The sequence below is a fragment of the Petromyzon marinus genome, chromosome 40 (genome assembly GCF_048934315.1).
Source record: "Petromyzon marinus isolate PM22_M1 ecotype Great Lakes invasive population chromosome 40, UKy_Petmar_22M1.pri1.0, whole genome shotgun sequence".
Classification (NCBI taxonomy): domain Eukaryota; kingdom Metazoa; phylum Chordata; class Hyperoartia; order Petromyzontiformes; family Petromyzontidae; genus Petromyzon; species Petromyzon marinus.
The window spans coordinates 848,869-872,112 of NC_133706.1; the positions used below are offsets into that span (position 1 = coordinate 848,869).

Sequence of the window (23,244 nt, forward strand, 5' to 3'; positions counted from 1 at the left end):
CCACACGTGACGTGACCATCGGCTATCTGTGGCATACACCCACTTAGAAACTGCTGGGTAGACAGAGGCCAGGTAAATGTAAGAAACTCGCATCATTGTTTCAGCTGTTGCACCAGGAAATCAAATCAGAATATTTATACTGGAGGAATCCGATGATCTATAAAGCTCTTTTTCACAGATGTTCAGTAGGGGTGGGTAAAAACAATGCAAAAACACGATAGTAGTGCAAAGTACAAGAAAGATAAACAAATCACCCAAACACTTACAAATAAAACTGAAACCATCCCCATCCTGCCAGGCAAAGCCCACTGAGGTATGAACTTATTTTTTAGAAGCAAACTGGCCAAACTATAGCTCAACAAAGTGGCTTATCATTTGGACATTTATCGCAGCAAAATAATGTTAATAATCTAAATGCATGTTTCTATGAATGGTACCACAATTAATAATGGAGGGAGACTGGAACATGGACTTGAACCATCTTGACCACTTTGAACTCTGCGAAAACGACAATCGATGGTCAGCAGTCCAGATTCACGATGGAGTGGCAACCAAAGCAGGGAACACAGCCAAGAGGATGTGCACCGAGCAGATGGCGCCATGAGATAAGCTCGTGCGTAGGAGCGAGACGCATTGTTGCATCGCATTACCGTACGAGACGTGATGGCTTTGGGAGGCCTTCATCCAGCAGTGGAGAGACCATGGCTGATGATGATGATACAGACAAGCAAATCTAGGGTTCATACAAAGGAGTGGCTCCAACTCGGCCATTTTCATCCCACTCAAGAAAAGACATCTGGAACGAGGCTCCAACCAGGTCCTCGGCGCTGCTAACCCACTAACTCAGACACGGCCATTGTGAGCCTCCTCACCGGTCCTCGGGGAAGCGGCGGCCAACGAGCACGGTGCAGGAGTGCGCGGAGAGGCAGGCGGCCAACAGTGGCACTGTGCGCAGCACGCGACTTTCCTGGGTACACACGCACACACACGCACACACACACACGCAAGACTTAAACAGACTGTTGGGGCAAGCGCTGTTAGCGAACGGTATGGCACGCACACGCACAACAATACCTTAGTCAGTGGGAGTGGTATCATGATCAACATCATCACTGTCATATGTGCCTGTAATCAGTCACCATCATCACCATAACAATAATTGCCATCATTATCATGATTATAACCAAGTCACCACAGTCTTCATCACTGCCAGCATCAGCATAATCAATATAATAATCATCAGCATCAACATTATAACCATCATCGTCATTGGCATTATTGTCATTGTTGATATCCCCAGACACCAATGCCATCATCACCTCTTATTCTAAACAAAATACTACTTGGTGTGGTCTGGGACTAATTTGCTGCCTTGCCCAAGATTGATTTTGGTGTTGAAAAATTGGCAGGAATTCATGTACTTATGCCATTTGTATTGATTTATTAATTATTTATATTTAGTTACTTGTTTTGCATTCCTATACTTTGCACTCCTATCGGCTTTTGTGGCAAATGCTATGTTGGTATGTTGGACAAACAGGACGAATGATCAGCACGAGACTAAAAAAAAACACCAGAGAAATATTAAATACTCCAAAGTACAACTGTCAGCAGTAGCAGAACACGCGTGCCAACAAGGACACTCAATTGATTTTGATCATGTTGAAGTTGTGCAAAACTAACTACTACTGGCCAAGAATAATTAGATAATCTATCGAAATTGAAATAAATAAAAACAATTTGAACCGTTCGGATAGCAACCGACTTAGTGCTGCGTGGAAGCGAATCATCAAATAATAAATTTGTAACGACTCCAGCCTCGAACTTTAGAGGGTTTTTTTTGTATTGCACATAACAGAGCTTAGGACCACGTTGTCATGACATAATGCGACATGGAGATCGTGTGACCGAGCAGACAGCGACGACATGAAGACTGCGACGACGGCCCAAGTCCCTCTCCGCAGGCCCCGAACATCCCTTCTTGCCCCTGCTTTTATCCTCGTGGATTCTCTGGGGGAATTTCCCCAGCTGTCTTCTTTTGGACACTCTGGGGAATTTCCCAACCAAGATCCTCCAGACTTGCTGGCACCTTGTCTTTGCATCCAGCCTCGCTGACACCCTGTCTTCACCTCGAGACTTGCTGACAGTCTTTACACATTGTTTAAATGCATGCCTATACAGGCCACCATACTTCAATAGGGATTACCGTTGGTACGGCTATTTTAATACACACAATGGACAGGAAGGGCAAGATAAAAGGGCTCGCATAATGTGCATGCATAATGTAGGTTGACTCTTGATTTAAAGCTTTCGTGACTGCAGGTATTCATATTCTTGGTTCTTTCGGTAAAGTCACATAGAAGGGAAACAATAAAATAATTAAAATATAAAACAATAAAATTCTCAACGACGTTTCGACTGCAACACAAGCAATCACCATCAAATTTTCTTGCTGTGGTTTTCACACCTGATGATGATTGCTTGTGTTGCAGTCGAAACGTCGTTGAGAATTTTATTGTTTTATATATTTTTTATTTTATTGTTTCCCTTCTACGTGACTTTACCGAAAGAACCAAGAATATGTGGGTTGACTCATTAATCCCCCCTCCCACTTTGCACAAGCGCACAGAAGTGTGGTCACCACATCTTCACCTCTATATAAGGAACAAATCAGGTGGACTTCTCTACAAATCTGGCTGTCGCCTGATGAAGCTAGTTGTAATTACTGGCGAAACGTCGTACCCAGATTGTAAATGCTGTGGCTTGGCTCTCCAAAACACCAATGTGCTGCACTAGTGACAAATTGGCACGTTCTGTTTACGTGACAACCCTTACTAGTTGGCTGTGTCGGGTGGTGCGGGTTTTAACGAAACATTTATATATTTACGGGATCCAACCCAAAAAAACCTCAATTATTTTGTATTATTTGTTGTAACTTTCTGACCCGCCCCTACTGGACATCTGAGGAAAAAAATCTTCAGAGCTCATCGGATTCCTTTAGTCTAAATAAAAATTCTGATTCTGATTAAGCAGGCTGCCTTTACCCAGTGATAAAATGTCTAAATTCTACACAAATGTATAACAATAATAATAGCACTGCTGATACGCAACGAGGGCATTATTTTTAAACATGCTGGCACGTCACTGAATCGTTTGGAAATGTAAGATTTAGATTTGTTCACAAAGGGTTAAAAGCCTTTACATTCTGGTGCCATGCTCAAGCATGCATTATTACCCAAGAACGCTCAACCGTCTCCACTGTGAATGCTTAACTTGAGTTAGGCATCGCCAAACCCATCAGTTGCAAGGCTGTACGCTTAATTATTTAGTAATAACATCGATGACTTATAATGATATGACTATAAAGGTTGAGTAAAAATGTTGAGTAGTTCTTGGCTCAAATGAGTGCAGGGCGATGCCCATCTCCTGTTTATAGCCTCTGCACCAATAATGGAAATTCCAGGTAAAAAAAAAACAACCACTGTTGACTTCCCCCAAAGTGGTACTCGTTATGTTGACACCAGAAGAGTTAAATCCTTCCTGGATCACAATCCAGGCGATGAACTCGTGAGCTTTTAATGTTCGAGCGTTGTCCCATGGAAAGTGCCACAAAACAGGTTGAGATCTCCGGATAAAGTGCACCTTACGAATGTGAATGAATATTAATAACAGTAAAAATAATAAAAATCAATTTTTATAATGCTGAACAATATAAAAGCTGCAATAAGGCATGTTATTTTATGTTCATGAAAAAGTGTTTTATATATAAAAGCAAATAAGTAAATAATATAATTCACAGCCCTTTGCCAATCCACGACTTGATGAAGTCCTTCTCACACCGTGAGGGTTAAGGGGAGTTGTTTGACCATGCGTCATCACGCTGATTAGCGTGGACTGTGAAAGATGGGGAGGTCAAAGATTGGTTCAGATATCACTCAGCACTGATGTTGACCATGGCTTAAAATCAAACTCGGATTGTCTGGGTTCATCGCGCAGTGAATGAACCGCTCCAATATTGCTCTTTCCACACTTTTTTGTACATTTGTTTTACATGCGATTCGCCATCTTTACTTTGCATTACTCATATTTTTGTTCAATAATTTGTTAAATGTAGTCTGGTTCTGTTAAATTTTGAATGTTTTTTTTCAGTATTCAGTGTACTTAAGACGATTCAATGTAACACAGGTCATCCTTAAGAAAGAGGCAATGTATAATGTGCCCCAATAGATTTTACAACTCCGGGTTAAATAAAAGATACCCGACTGGCCTTGAAGAAGACATTTCACCATAATCCCTCTTGCACAACAGAAAGAGACGCAATGATTCGCCACTAAACGATTCGATGATCTGTCACAATTCTTTTGCTTAACAATGCGGAGGATGTAGGAAGCCATTTTGTGGCAGCAGGGGGGTTCCCGCGAGCCCCAATCATTCACAACACAGTTGGCAAAACATCCCATTGCAGGACCACAGAGCTTGGGAAAATTGTTGGAAGCGCCAGCGGTGGCTGCCGTTTATCTGCGGTTGGCCCTGAACCTCCGAGCATAAAAAAACAAACGGTGCACGTTACAAATTCAATGGTGTTTTGAGACGCAATTTGCATGCGCGACGCCGCTACTACGTAAAAATGAAAACTACAAACAGATATACGATTGCTACGTGCAAATCCTAACACGCCGACTGCGATTCTTACGGCAGAGATTCGATGCGTGCACCGTAAGCTTAGGAATGAATATCATTTTATGAATTGACGTGGTCATTACACCTCTCCACAATGAGCTCTCACCCTGTCATAAATAAAGGACATCTGGCTGTCTGTCTGTCTATTTGTTTAGGAGCCATCTCACCACTTGTGTCAACCCAAATCTTTGGCACGTAATTGGTTTTCTCTCGAGCGTCGGAAAGGAGCCGTACACATTGGGCAACGGTGATCGTGCGCCTTTCACGTCCATGCGACGTGCTAACCACTGCAAACACAATGCTGATCAGAAGGCCACATGCTTAGGAAAACGTTATAGCTTCGCCCCCACCCCCCTCATAAATCCAGGGCTAAGCGCAGCATCTAAGGCGAACGGGTCAATACCCACCGGGAGTTTTATTTGTACGCTTTGACAGCCCAACACACCACTCTGGCAGCCATATCACCTGAGATGGTGTTAATAATTTATCTGAGCAAGGCAGATATGGTGCCCTCTGACCTCAATCCGTGCACGTTTGCACACACACACGTGCGCGCACACTCGCTCACGCGGCTGCAGCCTCGTCCCACGCGCCCAACGTTCCAAGACATTGGGCGACCATAGCTAAGTACAGGTGGCTATTAGGCGTGTAACAATTCACTCGTTAAAATGGAATATTTTTGGGTTGAACTGTCCCGTGTAAGAGTTGATCGTTCACGATTTGTGCCAATGTTGTGCAAATATTTGCTTCAGGCTAACTGTTGGCGATGAATGCAAAGAGACAGCACGAGACAAAGAGTAAGGACGGTCCACGCAACAGACATGACTACCCAACGCCTCCTTAACCACTCCCACCTGTCCTCCTGACTGTCACCATAATTAAACCACTACCGCTTTTAATAACAACGCCACTCTTTATTTAAACCACTATCATCTCATGTACAACTTTATAATTATTGTAAAGCACCTTGGACTAAGGTGCTACATATTAAAGATAAGCTGAGATAGTACAAATATGATTATATTATTGAATCGAACTGTGACCCCCAAACTGTTATCATATTACACTTGTTTACCCAGGAAAGCTCCACCAGTCTCAGGGCTCTATTTCAGGAGGGTCCTGTCAAGTTTTTGTAGTAGAGGGAGATATTCATGTGTAATCGCAATTGAGTAATTTTCAGTTAATTTTTCAGCATTGAGATTTTGCCCAACATCAGTTGCACTGTTTGTGGGGGGTTTATTGAGCGAAGGAAGGAAACCCGGAGAACCTAAAGGAAGCGCAAGAAAAACAGGGGAGGGCGGCGGCGGGGGGAGGAGAACACACAAACTCCACAGTCTAACGGGGCCCGAGCAGGGGGAAGTGAAGCCAGACACTTTCTGCTGTGAGACACGAGTGTTACTACCGAGCCACCCTTCCACCCAAGTCACACCCCTCCACCCTCGGCTGCACCTCCGATTTAGCTGTTGGCTACATACGGTGCGAAAGAAGGTCAATGTACAGCACATACAAAACAAAGCGGAAGGTGGGAAAATCATTGCATGCTGAATATAGTGACTATAAACGCGTGTACAAATATGCATTCACACACAAGCACACGGACACATACAAAGAGACACACAGACACGTGTGCACACACACACAAGCACACATATATATGCGAGCAAATACAATGTCAAAGGTCCCCTGATAGCTTAAACAGACTGTTACGGCAAATGCTATAAGCGAGCAGTGAGGATAATATCAATGTGGCTAACCAGACAGCACCAGGTACTCATTTAAGGCTGTGTGAACGAAGCGGAGACCCAGAACCAGTTAAGATATTCATCAGTGATTTGGGCCACGAGTGGAAATCGAACTTGGGTGGGTCAGGTTCTTAAGTTAGCATGCTAACCACAACACCACCGCTCCCCACGTACATGTGCCTGCCTACACGCAAAGACCCTCATAGCATTAACAGACTTTTTGGGCATGTGCTGTGCGCGAGCACCTACGAAGGCCAGCACGGAACACTAGGGGCTCAAACAGCACCATGCCCGACCGCCTTTGTCTCCCTAGTGCCGATGTTTACGCACCGCACCAGGTACTCATTTGAGGCTGAGTCGACCGACAGGAGGCCCAGAACCGGTTCAGATGATCGTCACTGGTGTTGGCCATGAGCGGGAACCGAACTCGGGAATGGTTGGTCCGTGGCGCAGCGCGCTAAGCGCCACACCACTGCTCCCCACACACACACACACACAAGTGTACACATACACGCAAGTCTGTACGCGCGCGTACACAGACACGCGCACACACGCCGAGGGGCGGCAGCAGCACGCGCGCTGGCGTGACGCAATTAGCGCGCATGGGCTGGCGGTGTGTGCGAGCGCGCACCGCACTACGCCCGCCGCGCCGCTCTGCGGGGCGGGCAATTAAAAACCCAAATGAAAGTTCCACTCGGAAGGCTCCGACCGCCGTAATTGCCAATCGATGGAGCAGGGCGCAATGCGTCGCTTTTAACGACGGAATCCGTTCTCGTGACGCTCCGCGTTCCGGCTCCCGTGGCATGCGCAGCAAAATAAAAAAAAAACCCACTGAGCGATCAAAACTTAGAGGAGGCGAGCCGCGCCGACGTGAGCCGTTCGAGTTGGTCGGGAATAGGAATGAGATAAAAACTGGGCTGACCAATTATTTCGGTGCTTTTGCCAAAAAAGAGTGTTCATTGAAACAATTCTGCTGATGAGACCCAGGAGATCCAAAGTAGTCGAGAGTTTGCTTGCTTAAACAAACGTTTCTGGGTAATATGGATAACGTTCGTCTGGAAAGCCAATAGGCCAATGGAAGAAAACATGCTTTTATTTTTTTATTCATATTGGCATCCACTGGGGAAATGGAGCAGTGAAATAAGTTAATGTGCAGGCGATGGATAGATTGTTGAATCACAGGATTGTGAGAAGTGGTGGCAGCTTGGAGAGGCTTTCAATCTGCAGTGGATTGACCATGGCTGATTATGATGATGTGCAGACAAATTTAACAAAAAATATGTGCATCGCATGTTTATCAGCCTTATACAGACAACCAACTCGGTTTGCGAGATGTTAATTCACTCACCTGGTATGCAGGAGGTCGTGGGTTCGATCCCAAATCTGACACCTGTTTATTTGGAGTTTGTGTGTTCTCCCGTGGTCGTGTGAATTTTTCTCTGGGTCCTCCGGTTGTTCCCTCCACATTTAGAAACATGCGTTTACAGTATTTGACTGGGAGAAATGTCCACATGATAAGCCACCTTCATTGAGCTATCACTTGTGGCTAGGTCGCTTCTGAAAAATAGCTACATAGCTCAGTGGGCCTTGTCTGGTTAAATACTTTTATTTATATAGTTTTAATTCAAAATCAATGGATGTGTGGCAATATTGTCACTTAATCCACCAACTGAAAACATCTATAAAAGGTGGCCATCTCAACAGGGAAGCAGTGAAACCCACACAATTGTCGACCGGTTTCACACTCATGAGGACTCATCAGTACCGTAAGTCATCACTGTCTGCCATTGCCATAAGGTTCTAGCAGCCCATGTATGCAGAGGGCTAACCCTGACACTAAAGGGAACCCATTAGCTTACCTACAGGCAACAACAATTACGCAAATTTATAAATGAGATGTTCTGCACAAGGCACTGCATGTCTCTGTCTCATTAGATATGTTTTGTTTTCTGGCTTGAACAATTTTATCTGTCGCAATGAGTTTTATCATAATTTTACAGATTTGAATCGATGTGGAGACAGAACGGAGTCCGCTTCTAAATTCCTTTACCCATAATGTTCCAAAATCAACACAATGAGTTTGGAAATGATCACTTTAGGTACACAGTTATAATTCTACTGATTATCGCTCCCATCACCCAACTTAACCTGGTAACGCAAGAATAGTCTTTCACCTCCAATCCCGTGCGTGTGATGCTGGACAGGCGGTGATGGGGGCACGGCTTGGCGATGTCATCGGCATCACCAACCGCGCCGAACAGGGCGTGGCGTGTAGGTGGATTTCCCACTTTCGGGGAAGGCAGAATGTCGTGGCGGCGGCCATTTTTAAAGAGACCAGAGTAATCGACCACAAAAAAGTGGTTGTTTTTATTTGTAGTCGACTAAATGAGTTATGGACGAGGCGCCCCGTCTTTAAACCACAAGTTTGCTCTCCGATGTGTCGGCTGTGCCGTTGTACCCAGTATGTTGGCGAAGTGCTGCCACTCTGCCAGCAAGTGGCGGTGTGCTGGAGAGTGTTTACAGGAACTATCGTAAAACTATTTTACCGCGTAAGGCCCACTAAGCTATGTAGCTCTTTCTCAGAAGCAACCTGGCCACAAATGATAACTCAACGAAGTGGCTTATTATGCAGAAATTTATAGCAGTCAAATACTCCAAATGTATGCTTATGAATGTGGAGGGAAAAACCGGAGGATCCGGAGAAAATTCCACACGACCACGAGGAGAACATGAAAACTACAAATATGCAGGCGTCAGGGTTGGGCACTAACCCAAGACCTCTGATACACTAGATGAGGTAGTTAACATCTCGCCACCGTGGCGCCACCCCCAAAACAAATTCACCTTTCCTTGTGCACACATGCCTATGCTGTGTCCAGAGCTGTCCGATAACAATTGGAGGCTTGTGTGGGCTGGTGTGTGGAGCAGGTGTGTGTGGATTGGTGACCCGAGTTCGAGTCCCATTAATAGCCGACACGATTGATGATTTATCTGAACCAGTCCTAAGCCTCCCCTAGGTCGACTCAGCCTCAAATGAGTACTTGATGTGGTGTATAATAAACATCGCCATGAGCAAGATGAAGGCGACCGGGCATGGTTCTGGTAACCCACGCCTCGTGTGCCATGTGGGCCTTCAAAGGATTGGTGGGCAAACCTCGCACCTCCAATTAGTGCTGTTGGCTATTTACGGTGCGAAAGAAGTCCAACATACATACAAACATGCGCTGGTTTGTGGGCTGGTTTGTGACTGGGTGGAATTTACCTTGGCTGCTGTGTGGGCATGCATGTGGGTTAATGTATGGGATGGTAAGTGGATTGGTGTGGGCTGGTGTAAAGGTATGTTGAGCTATGTGTCAGCTTGTGTGTGTGGGCTGGCGTGTTATCTGTAGGTGAGTGCGTGAGATGGTTTGTGGATTGGCGTGTGATCCTATGTACACACACACTGGTGTGTGGGCTGCTGTGTGCCAGGGTGACTGGGTGACATGTAACTTGCCTCGGCTGGATGCTGTACAATATAGAGACGCGTGGAAACCTCCAGTGGGTGAGCCGGCAAGAAGGGACAGAGACACACCTTCTGGGGCCGCCTAGAAAACCCAAACATAAAACGATCAAAGACAGAGAGGGGGAGACAGACAAACAAAGAATTCACTTGTGCAAAATAAGATACAACTCAATTCTTCCACAACAGCATTTATTCCTTGATATCACAACTATTTTTCTCAATCAATTTCCTTTCCCAGACAACCTAAGTGGAACGTTAGGCCCGACTCGCTGCAAAAAAACCAAACGCACTCCTTCGATCTATTTTCGTTACAGCGCCGAAAAAGGGCAAGTCGAATTGCGAGCAGAATTTTGCAAAAGCTCAACCGAGAGCTCAGTGGGCAGGAAAGTGCTACTGCACCTGCGTATCAAACGCAAAGGTCACGGGACGCACGCCAATCTCTCCCGCGCACTGCAGCACAAAAACGTTTATTCCGGCACGGTGATCTCGCAACGTTGTGCCTGCTCGCAAGTTTTGCTCGAACGCCACAGCTTGTTCACAAAGGAGGCACCGGTTCGAAAAACATTACGAAAAAAATATATATGATGCAGCAGCTCTCTTTACCCATTCACAACGGTGACAACGGTCTGCTGTTTTTTATTTGACTGAAAAGAAGCATGGGAGGATGCGTTATTAGAATTACACTGAGCGACAACAATAGCAGCACACCGATTAGGGAATAAATTAAAACCTGGGACATCCATGGTTGAGTCGAGGAAAGTCGCCGGGCCTGGGAAGGATATGTCGATGGAAGGCGATGGCTGATTGAAAAAGACCGGCGATAGAATGGCAACCAGTGGCGAGAATGTACACGAGAGGACAATCGCTGCGGGGATGGAGCGCTGAGACGAGGAGTGAATTAGATAGTGACGACACAGGACGAGCGATGGTGATGGAGAGGGACGACTTTAATCGCGCAGTAGAGACACTTACCTGGTTTCCAGTTAACTTGGATATTCTAATGCCATTTCATGATAATATTCAAGCTAGAAATACATGTATAAGTCCTTGCAAATGTACCCTACTTAAAAATATCCTTCGTATGATTACAAATGCATGCATTTAGATCGAAGTGAATAAGAAATAAGGAAAAATAAGCTACGTATGATTACCATAGCCTGGGAGGTTTTGGAAATGTTAAATGGTATTGCCGAGGACATTCGGCCAGGAATTGAACTCGAGTAGTAGGGATCGTAACGAAGTGCAAAACGCACCATGTGAGTGTTCATCTTTCTTATAAACATCATCATCAACAGCCATCATCAATCGACTGCCAGACCAAGACCTCTTCCTCCCCCCATCGTCGCCATCCTTCACGGTCCCACAACGCCACAATCCATCTCGCTCCTGCACATTAGTTAATCTCATCACTCCATCTCCGTGTTGCATGTCCTCTCGGGCATGTAATCTCTCACGGCTGCCATTCCAGCACCAGTCTCGTCCATCAACCATCATCCCCTTGAGCGACGTGTCCTGCCCCGGCTCATTCACTCTTCCTAACCTTCAATATGATGTCTCAATTGCATTTGTTCTCCAATTTATGTGCTCCTCATTCAGCCACAAATCCATGCATCTCTACACACATAAATTCAGATTTTGTTACATTTTAATGGTCAATGTCTAGGCAAGGTGTACAACTTTCTTCTCTCGCTACGTTGGCAAGTTACTCTTCATTATTGAGTTAAGTTTTTATAAAAAGCACTTCTTATTTCATGATTTTGATCCCAGTCTGCCTTCCAATAATTTATCTACAGTGAGGGAAAAAAGTATTTGATCCCCTGCTGATTTTGTACTTTGCCCACTGACAAAGGAATGATCAGTCTATAATTTTAATGGTAGGTTTATTTGAACAGTGAGAGACAGAATAACAACAAAAAAATCCAGAAAAACGCATGTCAAAAATGTTATAAATTGATTTGCATTTTAATGAGGGAAATAAGTATTTGACCCCTCTGCAAAACATGACTTAGTACTTGGTGGCAAAACCCTTGTTGGCAATCACAGAGGTCAGACGTTTCTTGTAGTTGGCCACCAGGTTTGCACACATCTCAGGAGGGATTTTGTCCCACTCCTCTTTGCAGATCTTCTCCAAGTCATTAAGATTTCGAGGCTGACGTTTGGCAACTCGAACCTTCAGCTCCCTCCACAGATTTTCTATGGGATTAAGGTCTGGAGACTGGCTAAGCCACTCCAGGACCTTAATGTGCTTCTTCTTGAGCCACTCCTTTGTTGCCTTGGCCGTGTGTTTTGGGTCATTGTCATGCTGGAATACCCATCCACGACCCATTTTCAATGCCCTGGCTGAGGGAAGGAGGTTCTCACTCAAGATTTGACGATACATGGCCACGTCCATTGTCCCTTTGATGCGGTGAAGTTGTCCTGTCCCCTTAGCAGAAAAACACCCCCAAAGCATAAAGTTTCCACCTCCATGTTTGACGGTGGGGATGGTGTTCTTGGGGTCATAGGCAGCATTCCTCCTCCTCCAAACACGGCGAGTTGCGTTGATGCCAAAGAGCTGCATTTTGGTCTCATCTGACCACATTTTCACCCAGTTGTCCTCTGAATCATTCAGATGTTCATTGGCAAACTTCAGACGGGCATGGAAATGTGCTTTCTTGAGCAGGGGGATCGTGCGGGCGCTGCAGGATTTCAGTCCTTCACGGCGTAGTGTGTTACCAATTGTTTTCTTGGTGACTATGGTCCCAGCTGCCTTGAGATCATTGACAAGATCCTCCCGTGTAGTTCTGGGCTGATTCCTCACCGCTCTCATGATCATTGCAACTCCACGAGGTAAGATCTTGCATGGAGCCCCAGGCCGAGGGAGATTGACAGTTCTTTTGTGTTTCTTCCATTTGCGAATAATCGCACCAACTGTTGTCACCTTCTCACCAAGCTGCTTGGCAATGGTCTTGTAGCCCATTCCAGCCTTGTGTAGGTCTACAATCTTGTCCCTGCCATCCTTGGAGAGCTCTTTGGTCTTGGCCATAGTGGAGAGTTTGGAATCTGATTGATTGATTGCTTCTGTGGACAGGTGTCTTTTATACAGGTAACAAGCTGAGATTAGGAGCACTCCCTTTAAGAGTGTGCTCCTTATCTTAGCTCGTAACCTGTATAAAAGACACCTGGGAGCCAGAAATCTTTCTGATTGAGAGGGGGTCAAATACTTATTTCCCTCATTAAAATGCAAATCAATTTATAACATATTTGACATGCGTTTTTCTGGATTTTCTTGTTGTTATTCTGTCTCTCACTGTTCAAATAAACCTACCATTTAAATTATAGACTGCTCATTTCTTTGTCAGTGGGCAAACGTACAAAATCAGCAGGGGATCAAATACTTTTTTCTCCTCACTGTAGGTCCACATTATTGTGATGTATTTACTTTAAAAAAAGTTATTTTCCCTCGATTCAAATTTTAAATTTCAGTCTGTTTTAATTGCTTGCTAATAAGATTGCTTAACGAGTTTTTAGCCACACAATACATAAAAAATTGAATAATAATCAGAGCCCATTGTAAAGCCACGAGTGTATGAAGGCCTCCAAACACTGTGCTGGTCATGGGGGTTTGTTTGACCAAACTTCACCTCAACGATCAGTGTCAGGAGGTGATGGTGAGGGCCCAGGACTGGTTTAGATGTCACTCGTCACTGATGTTAGCTGTAGCTGGGAATCCAACTCGGGTTTCCATATTAGGCGCAGTGAGCAAACCACTGTTCCACAGAGCCTCTCCAAACACATTTTTAAAAAAGTTTCCGTTCACTAACACCTATTTGTAATAATTATACATGCATGTATCAAAGGGGAATCTGGGATAGTATTTCAGTGAGGCACAACCTACATTATCTTCACTAATGTCCTTTTTATTTTTTTTTGCATTCTAAAGTCTAATGGCCCCCACGGTTACAGGAGAAATTTACACAGAGATAAACGGCTGCACACCCACATGGCCGTCCAAATCTGAATTTCATGATGAATAACTTTACATGAAATTCATGTAATCTGAAACCGTCACGTCTCATGCGAACCTTATGGAAAGTCCAACCTGGCCCTTTCTACAAACGGACCAGGATTTACATATATACATTACATCTATTCTGTTTACTCCCACGCAATGCAAACGAGCGGCACGATGAATTGCGGTAACTCCTATTGAAGTGTTTAACCGCGTCGAGATGGAAATTCCCAATTCAAATTTAGGGCGGCAGAATGATGCAGTAGTAACACTTGCGCCTCCCTGCAAGAAGCACCTCGGTTAAATTCCTGACTCGGGCACCCTTGTGTGGAGTTTGTATGCTTTTGCCATATTCTGCATTGGTTTCCACTTGGTTCTCAGCTCTTCGGTGTCCTCAAAAAGCTATTAAAAAAAAAGCGATATAATGTAACCGGAATTGGCCAAATATCCAAATGCTGAAAAATTTCTCAAGTTGGATTACCCACAGGCATTAACGACACCTACTGGCAGACTAATGCTCGCTGAACCATTTTGTGCTGCATAGGGACAGCTGCCACCGAGGGTCCCGCTTTGCATGGTTGAGATGAGATGTGATATTAGGCACTTTGAGTTGCGATGGCATTTAATCCCCACATAAATGTTATCATTATTATCTTTATATAGAAAATGGGAAAAAACTATTCTTACAAGAGCCATTCTACGCATGCAGCGCGAGCTTGAAAATTATTCGAATCAATGCGGTCATCACACTACTACTATCAACAAACGGTGATATGTACATCACGCACGCCCAACACCTCTGCCCTCCCGTACGTTGACTGATCGAATTCGCTTTGCCCGCGCTCTTGGGAGCAGAAAACCAAACGAAGAAAAAAATCATCCAAAATCGCACACGCCGCCCGTCCGTACACCAGGGCCTTGTGCCCACTGGTTCCTCTGCGAGTGGAGGGGGTGCGGCGGTTGTCATGAGAAGGGTGCTTGGAACCGGGTTAACACGTCGCTTGACTTGCTTTTTTTCCCCCGGTTCTGCTTAGCAGCGTGACGGACAGGCCATTAGGCGGTAACTCGGCGCGCCGCGCGCGGCGGCAAACCACAACAAATCGCGCCAAATTACCCGAGGAACATGCAGATCGCTACGTGAGCCGGCCGCGAAATGAGCGGTTGTCGAGCGCAGGTCCTGGACCCCGCGTACCGCCATTCCCACTCACGATCTTCCCTGCTATTTGCATCTCACTGTAGCGCACCATTGTTATTTGCTCTGCTGTCTGTGTGTTGCCAAAGCCGACTGTTGCAGAACTTTAAGCCACGACGACAAACTAAATGTAGAACGTGGTCATATATCATGATTACGATCGAGTGCGTACACGAAAACATGAGCGCGTGATGCCTTCGCAGGCATTAACATACGTGAGGATACGAGGCAGTGGATTGGCTGTCATCATGGTGAAAATATAGTATTTAAGTGTGGGAATGAAATTTACTTAAATAATATGTAGTTTACTAACGGGGTGACGATGTGGCCCAGCGGTTGCGCATTTACCCATTTGTTGCAGATGTTTGTGGTTTGAATCAGGCCAGTGGCCCTTGTTAATATTGCGAGTGTATTAACATCAAAGATCCCCGACATCATTAAAAAATATTCGGCTCATTGCTTGTCGGCATCATGGTCCAAACTTTCCAAAAAATGAAAAAAATACACCACAAATTACCCTCATGGACTGCCTATTGGCGGACAAAGGCACACTTGCAGGCCGGTGCGGAGTCACCTTGAGCCGCACAGGGACAGCTGAAAATTGGGCGTCCCCCTGTGAATGGCTGTGATGAGACACTAAATGGAGCACCCTATGAAGCAAAAAGTTATTATTATTAGGTAGTTAATATTCCATGGAGGTCCCTTTGACAGATTCTGCCGAGACTGGAGAACTGCTGAGATTCAACAAAAAGTTTTGCTTTGTATACATCCTCACTGAGTGAATGGACATGAATGACAAGTTTGTGTAAAGGCAGTTTACGTTTCTGCCAACACTTGAATCAGTTCTGTTGAAAAAGTAAAACTGGAATGAGGACAACGTTGGGCAGTTGTTGAAGGGGAGATTGCCTCTCGTCCAGGGCACGTTTGCTAAACCTGTTTGAAATGCAACGGCCTCCTTACTTGGATCATTTTAAAGAGTTCTTTTTAACATCCTGAAGGAGGAGCCGAGCGAGCGCGACATGAAGGGAATCTAAAACGACGATCGCGAAGGTCGTGCGGTCACGCTCTTCGGCAGGCTGCCGGGAAAAACCTCGCAACCAGCGACGAGGGGGAGAGAAACGGCGGGGAGAGGAGAGAGAGATGCGCTGACGAGCTCATACGGGGTTTTCAAAGAGGGTTAAAAACAACAACGTAAATAACAAAGCGGAGACACATTTACGGAAGGAAAGAGAAGGCTGCCACTGCACGGACAAATGCAGATTCATAACAGTAACACGGGCGTTTGCAGAAGACCGCTAATCGCGCACACGCGAGCAGTCCCCAAGAATACAGGTCATGGCAATCGCACCGAATATTTAAAGAGCCGGTGTTTGAGAGCGAATCACTGACCGAAGTCTAAGGGAAATGACCTTTACAAACAATAATGGACATTAGCCCCACGTGGAGACAAACACGGAGATGCGGTCGCATTTAACATTTTTTTACAACGTGGCCTTTGCGGCTGGCACCTTTTGCCTCAGCGTTCGCCATCGCCGAAAAAAAGTTTCCGGATGACCGCCAGGAGATTCGCAGTCTCGGTACTGGGACGGGCTGGGAATCACAAGGTCGGGTTTTATTTTAGAATTTGAAGATGTAAAGGTCACAGCACATGAGCTTCGATTGCGATGGTGGGGTAAAAAAAGAAATATAAAATGCACATCACTGCAACGCCACGAATAAATTTCACCCACGAATTCCAAGCCCTGCAGCAGACGTGGTGGTTAAATATCAAGGCAAAAGGAAGCAATTCGAGTTTAATTTCATTTCATTACACCCCCCCCCCCTTCCTACCCCCCCCTTACCCTATTTTTCTCTTCAAAATGACTTTAATTTTCCACGCATCCGTCAGCATGAACGCCGGAGAATGTGGCGGCGTCCGAGTGGCCCCTCCCGCGTGCTCGCGATCCATCAAGCGGCGGCAAGCGCATCCCCATGACGAAAAATTAGGGCACTCAAGCGGATTTAACAGTTCGCCCATCTGGTACACATTTCCCTGTGTTTTCATCTTATATTTTTTTTCGTTATTTCGCCACCTCTTTCATTTCTCGACCCAATGCCTTTCCAACCCTCGCTGCCACTGACAGTGCTGGTGGCCATACCGTGCACAAGTTCTGGTTGTTTGTTTATTTTTGCGTTTTTTAGATCAGTCCAGGAATTCACAGTGAAGCCAAGGAGTCAACCAACAAAATCTCCCTCCGTTCCACCCCACCACTTCTCCATCCCCCCCCCCCCCAAGCCTTCCCAACTAACCCTTTAACCAGCCTCAAACCTGACTGTGGGTGCAAGCATGGAGACGGGAGATGCTCGGCAGACACTCTGACAAACAAACAACAACCGATAGGGCATTCACAAACGATTTGATTGTAAGAGTTATGCGAGATATGTCGAGGAAGAAGGCGAGTGGCGAGTGAAAAGCTGCACCACGCGTCAGGGACGATTACTGGCGTGTGATTCACCAGCTCCAACGGATCAGTCTCTTTAAAGAGCCACAGACTCTGCACCCATTACTGCGGCGTTCATTACAGCAATAATCGTTATTAGTGGGGTGAGGAGCACCCCTGTGATTTCCAAGATGGAGTGGAACTTGGATGACTACCCAGAGCTCAAGATTCGGTGGGAAGGAACCAATGTCTCACGTCAACCAAGACCGGCACTCGTCACACCCTCCGTCTTTGTGAGTTAATAGAACACGCCCCCGAGGAGATGAGTGATGCCGGAAGGATTGGCGGGCACACGGGAAGCTGCCCACCCCCTCCGCCACTGACCGTCCGTCTTCCCGCACGCCAATACAAAGAGCGTGCCAACAAGCAAAGTTACTTGGGCTGGCACTTCGCAGGCCACGACACACACCCATTCCCTCCCGTCTTCTGTCTAGCGTGCCAGCATGCCCGCTTAACGGAGAACTATATCACAGCCCCTCCCCATGGCCAAGTCTCCCTCACTCAATCTCTCTTTATCCATTGACACCGCAGCCCTCTCCTCCCCAGCACAACTGCGGCCAGCTTCAGCAACAGCAGCAGTCAGAGCGGGGCTCCTCCACTCCGGCCCGCGTTCTCCTCCCCGCCCCGCAAACTTCTCTCTCCGCTGGGACATAAATCAGTATTCGTAGCCTCAAGCCCCTGCTTCTACATTCACTCGGTGTGCTCGGTTTGGCTGCGCTCGCAACTCAGGGCCGCACCGGGGTGCCAATGCCCGCTTCACCTCCCAACGTTTCAAATTAAATATTAAAAAAGTAACAACGAAACAGAAAAGCAAAAGCCCAAAAAGCCCACCCACCCTTCCTCCAAATAAATCCTCCCCCCACCCCCAGCTAGCCGCTGCACTGGCGCGCGTGGGTTTGGTGGCGGTATTGGTGGCGCCAGGCGGTGATGGTGTTCGATTCGGGAACGCTTAATGCGCACGTTGGCAATGACACCGCCGCCGCTCACTTCTCTGCTCACCTCTTTACTGCTTCATGATCGCGCCATCATTACTGTCAGCGCCGCGGGGCGTCGTTACCAAGAGTGCGCTGGCTTCTGCTTACGCCGCAGATTCCCGAGACGCCCAGCGACATCGTCGAGCGTGCGAGTCGGTCACCGTGAGCCAGCCTCAAAGCACAAATTACAAATATGGGATTAACCGCAAATTAACCAAATTATGGGTGAAGCGGGTGGCGGCAGTGGTACACGTGCTACGCTATGTTCCTGGTGACATAAGTTCAATTCCCAGCCATGGCTGATATCGGTGGCGAGTGACAACTGAACCAGTCCCAGGGCAGTTTCCCTTTAGCAACCTGCACTTATCAGTGAGAAGCATGGTCAAACAACTCCATGACTGGCCTTCATGCAGCATTAGATAACTGGGGAGGTGCTCATCCATCATTAGATAGACAATTAGATTGATCATAATAATTATCTTCTGAATTACATCCAAGCAGATGATAGCGTGGACAGAGCGTGCAGCTTGCAATTAAAAGGTTGCAAGTTTAAGTACCAGCAAGGGATTGATTCAGCCTCTCAGCCCTCCGTGGTTCACAATATGAGTACTACTTTGATGAGTGGTTGTTCTATGACTAGACTCCACATCACCATAGGAATGGTCATTTCAGCGAGAAACTACTTTGACTTTTTTTAAACCAATCAATTAAAACCACGGAAATGGCCCCTGGTCATTTTCTGGCCAAGATAAGGTGTCCTGTGCTGCGAGATTAATGTTGGATCTTGACTAAAATGATGGGAGGAAAAAAAGTGAACATTAAGGCAACATTTTACAAATGAATGAATACACAGACGGTGAATGAATTATGAGACGGGGCTCAAGCGTGGATTTCGTCTCCATCCGCGGGGCCCCGCTCGCCTAATTAGCGATTCGCTTAACGGCGCGCATTTACATTCGCCCGTTCGGAAATTCAGCCCGAGGATAACGAGACCCACGTCTTGAGCTCTCGCCTCGCAACCGAGCGGAGCGCCTGCACCACGGTTAACCCTCTCCCCCATCACGATACATAGCGCCGGTGTGTAAAGCCTCCGAGAGCGTACGCACCAAACAACCCAAAGTCTCAGAATGAGGCTAATTGGTGGAATCTTTCGAAGCTGCAATTTATTGGAGTCAACAAAAAAAGAGGCGGCTTCAATACTGTGCTTTTTTGATGAAATCGGTTAGAGGCAGCCATCTAACCGTGTAAAAATAACAGCGGTCACGAAACAAAAGATTCCAAATTAAAATGCCAGCGATTATGACCAATAAACCACGAGCACCACCAGATGGCCGAAGTAACTGTAATGCTTCAGGATGTGCACATTAACAAAAAAGAGACAAATTCATAAAGCCTCGCAATATCACAGTTGGTCGTGTGCAGTATTACCATTATTTTAAAAAAACTATTATTTTTTTACACGCCAACGGCAAACCCGCTAATGGCAACAGAGCATTATAGAAACACTAACGCACTCACACAGTATATCACCATGTCCCTTGGCTGACATCATGGGCCTAATTCTCACGTTAATGGAAAAAACACTTTCCAGCCAAGATAAAAATGAAAAACTGGCTCATCCGGCATAAAATAGTGACAATATTGCTGTTCATTTCACGAAAACGTCGGCCGAAACTTGTTTTCCACCACTCAAGCGATGTTCGAGGGCAGAGATGGGCACTCACAAACTGCGACATTTCCTCGTGCCTGTAGCCCATCGCCGCTGCAAGGACGCCAGCACACGCGCTTTCATCTCCACCCCAAAAATCGATGCCTGGAGACTGCGATCAATTACCGTGGAAGCAGCAATGGCTTCGGCACACAACGTGCATTTACGGAAGGGTGGGTGGGGGAAGGCTTTGCTGGGAGCCGAAGAAATATATAAACAAATAAAAACAAAAACGCGAGTGATGTACCATCATCAATTACCATTCCTCCACGCTTTCTTAGAATCAATTACGACAGTCTGGAATCGATTTACAATTCATTGTGATGAAATCGCCAAATTTACCCGATGCTGCTAATGCATATTAAGTGGCCTGTAATATGATGTCTGTAGTGGTTGCCTTGTGGGGTCTAACGCTGTAGGAGGGGTGCTGAAGGAACTAGGAAGAGTCCATTGAGGGTTCACACTCTGCGGTGCAAAAACCAAAACATCAGCAGATGGCAATATCTGAAAATGTCCGTTGTTCAACCAGAAAATTACTCAAAAACAATCGTTATCAATTATACAATCTTGATGCCCCGCTCGGAATAATTAGTAAAAAATATGTTAGATAATAATTTACAGTGCTTTTGTCAATTCCGTGTCAGTCATGTGGGGTTGTTCCACCATACTGACCACGCTGGTCAGAGCGGGTTGGTGAAGAGGCTCGTGAGGAACACAGAACCAGTTCCCGGCAAATTAACTCAGGCCTCCCCGATTCATAGTGTACTGCGTGAACCATTACAATTAAACTTAACCGTTACGCTGATACATCCCAAAAAAAATCGTAGTATGTTAATCGATTATAAATTATGCTAATTATACACTTGCATTAATAAACACCAATGAAGAGAGCAAGAATCTACCAATAAGAAATGCTTTAACAATGGAAACGAAAAATCAGCAACCCCCAAACCACGACCATTCAATTAATTGCTTTGTTGGTGATGATGGCGGGGTTGGTGAGTGATGAGTCAATGAGTAAGTGGCCTAGCAGAACTTATTGCATCAGCCTTTACAATCCGATCTACGTACAAACTCTGCACTTTGCCGAAGCCATGATGCAGGTGGCAGCAGCAGAGATTGAACCTAGATTTCCAGGTAACCATGCTGAACAGGAGCAACACATAGATCACACATGACTATGCAAGCACATATTGTCATCATCATCAGCCATGGTCAATCCACTGCTCGATGAATGTCTCCCCAATTTTCCACCTTGCGAATTGGGGAGGCAATCCTTGCGATATAATAACCTGCTTGAAACCCACAAAACAGTAGATTTTACCACCACATCTCCTTTGGTGTACGTCCTTTCAGACGACATCCATTCTTTTGCTGCCACTTTCATCATTATTCTTGACAACCGGCCATCATTCCTACTAAGTAAAGTTCCAAGCCCAAAGCCCACTTACGTTTCACAACAGTTTGAGTGATATCACCAACACGTACTGACCAGCGCGGTGAAGTACGGTCGCGGATCTCTCCCCAGTGGTACCCAGGGAGAGCGAAAACGACAGGAGAAATCAATTCACAAGGCAATGTCGCCCCACGCACACAAGACTGAGGTTTGAACAGAAAACAATAAACACCGATTAATTAGGCACAAGCCCAAAGCGGTACACGGTTATAAACACTACATTTTAAAGATTTACTTTGTTCTTCCCATTATTTAATTTTGTTGCATTTTGTAACACAGCGCTTGTTTTTTTAACTCGCGTGCAGGTTTTTCACAGTTGTGCTGTACGGCTATACAGTGTTTTCGGTGTGTGCCGAGTGCAGTTGGGCACAACGTGCGACGTTTTGCCCCGTAGGTCACCACAGTAGCGAGATGATATCTCCCTTGCCTAGTACGCAAGAGGTCGTGAGGTTCCATCCTGACCCTGACGCCTGTATATTTGGAGTTTTCAGGTTCTCCCCGTGGTCACATGGATTTTGGTCCGGGTTCCTCCGGTTGTGCCCTCCAAATTTATAAACATGCGTATTGATTATTTGGCTGCTACTATAAATTACCACATATTATATAGGCCACTTCAATGAGCTATCATAAGTGGCCAGGTCACCTCTGAAAAAGTGTGGGTTTCTGAAACTGACTTCTACAGTTACAACCCAAAAAATACACACACTGGAATACTGCGGGTGTATTATTAATTATTAGACTGTAAAATAAGTGGCGCCTGCTTCACAGTGGTCGTGGAAGATTCCGTTATGCCATTCGAGAGAAGCGTATCGCACGCTGGTGTCACACTCCAAATGTGTTTAATCTCAAAAGTTCCTTGCAAATTTCTCAATTGGGAAAATACATAGCAATCGTCATTCCCTCCTGCGACCACATGGCAGGACTCTCTTGAAATAATCTTGAGCCTGTAAGGCTTTCCTGGGTAAACAGGACAAATAATAATAAAAGTAGTACTTGGTTTTTATAACAATATACAGTGGGTATACATTTAATTGTAATGCTTTCAAAAGTCTTGATTTGAAGCTTTCGTGACTGCAGGAATCCATACTCTTTGGTTCTTTCGGTAAAGTCACATAGGGAATAATAATAATAGATCACGACATTTCGATCGCCACACAAGCAATCGTCCTCTATCCCACCTGAGGACGATTGCTTGTGTGGCGATCGAAATGTCGTGAGCTATTGTTTTTTCTACCTACGTGACTTTACCGAAAGAACCAAAGAGTATGGTTTCAATAGCTTTTAATTTGAGTAAATGTTTTGAAGGAACTGGATTGGGTAAAAAATATCCCAATAATATGTGCAACATTATTGTTTACAATGTGTCACAGAGGCAAATTATGTTTTCAGATAAGTACTACACATTACCAGTTGCGATACACAACTGCTTTAATTTCAAGCGCTACACAAATGTTATAAACAGGACACATTTTTTTTTCCCTCTTCAAATTAAAGGTCCTCACTGTTGTTTAACGGCGGT

General features: G+C 45.6%; 1 protein-coding gene across 1 annotated transcript in view; it reads right to left on the reverse strand.

The window, feature by feature from the left end:
• The window catches only part of DTWD2 (DTW motif tRNA-uridine aminocarboxypropyltransferase 2), a 57,704-nt gene that overhangs the window by 22,781 nt on the left and 11,679 nt on the right, over positions 1 to 23,244 (reverse strand). The window contains exons 2-3 of the mRNA XM_032968716.2: positions 9,916 to 10,006; positions 873 to 967 (exon numbers count right to left, since the gene is read on the reverse strand). Of these exons, the coding sequence (XP_032824607.2) occupies positions 873 to 967; positions 9,916 to 10,006 (186 nt within the window). The remainder of the gene's footprint in view (positions 1 to 872; positions 968 to 9,915; positions 10,007 to 23,244) is intronic.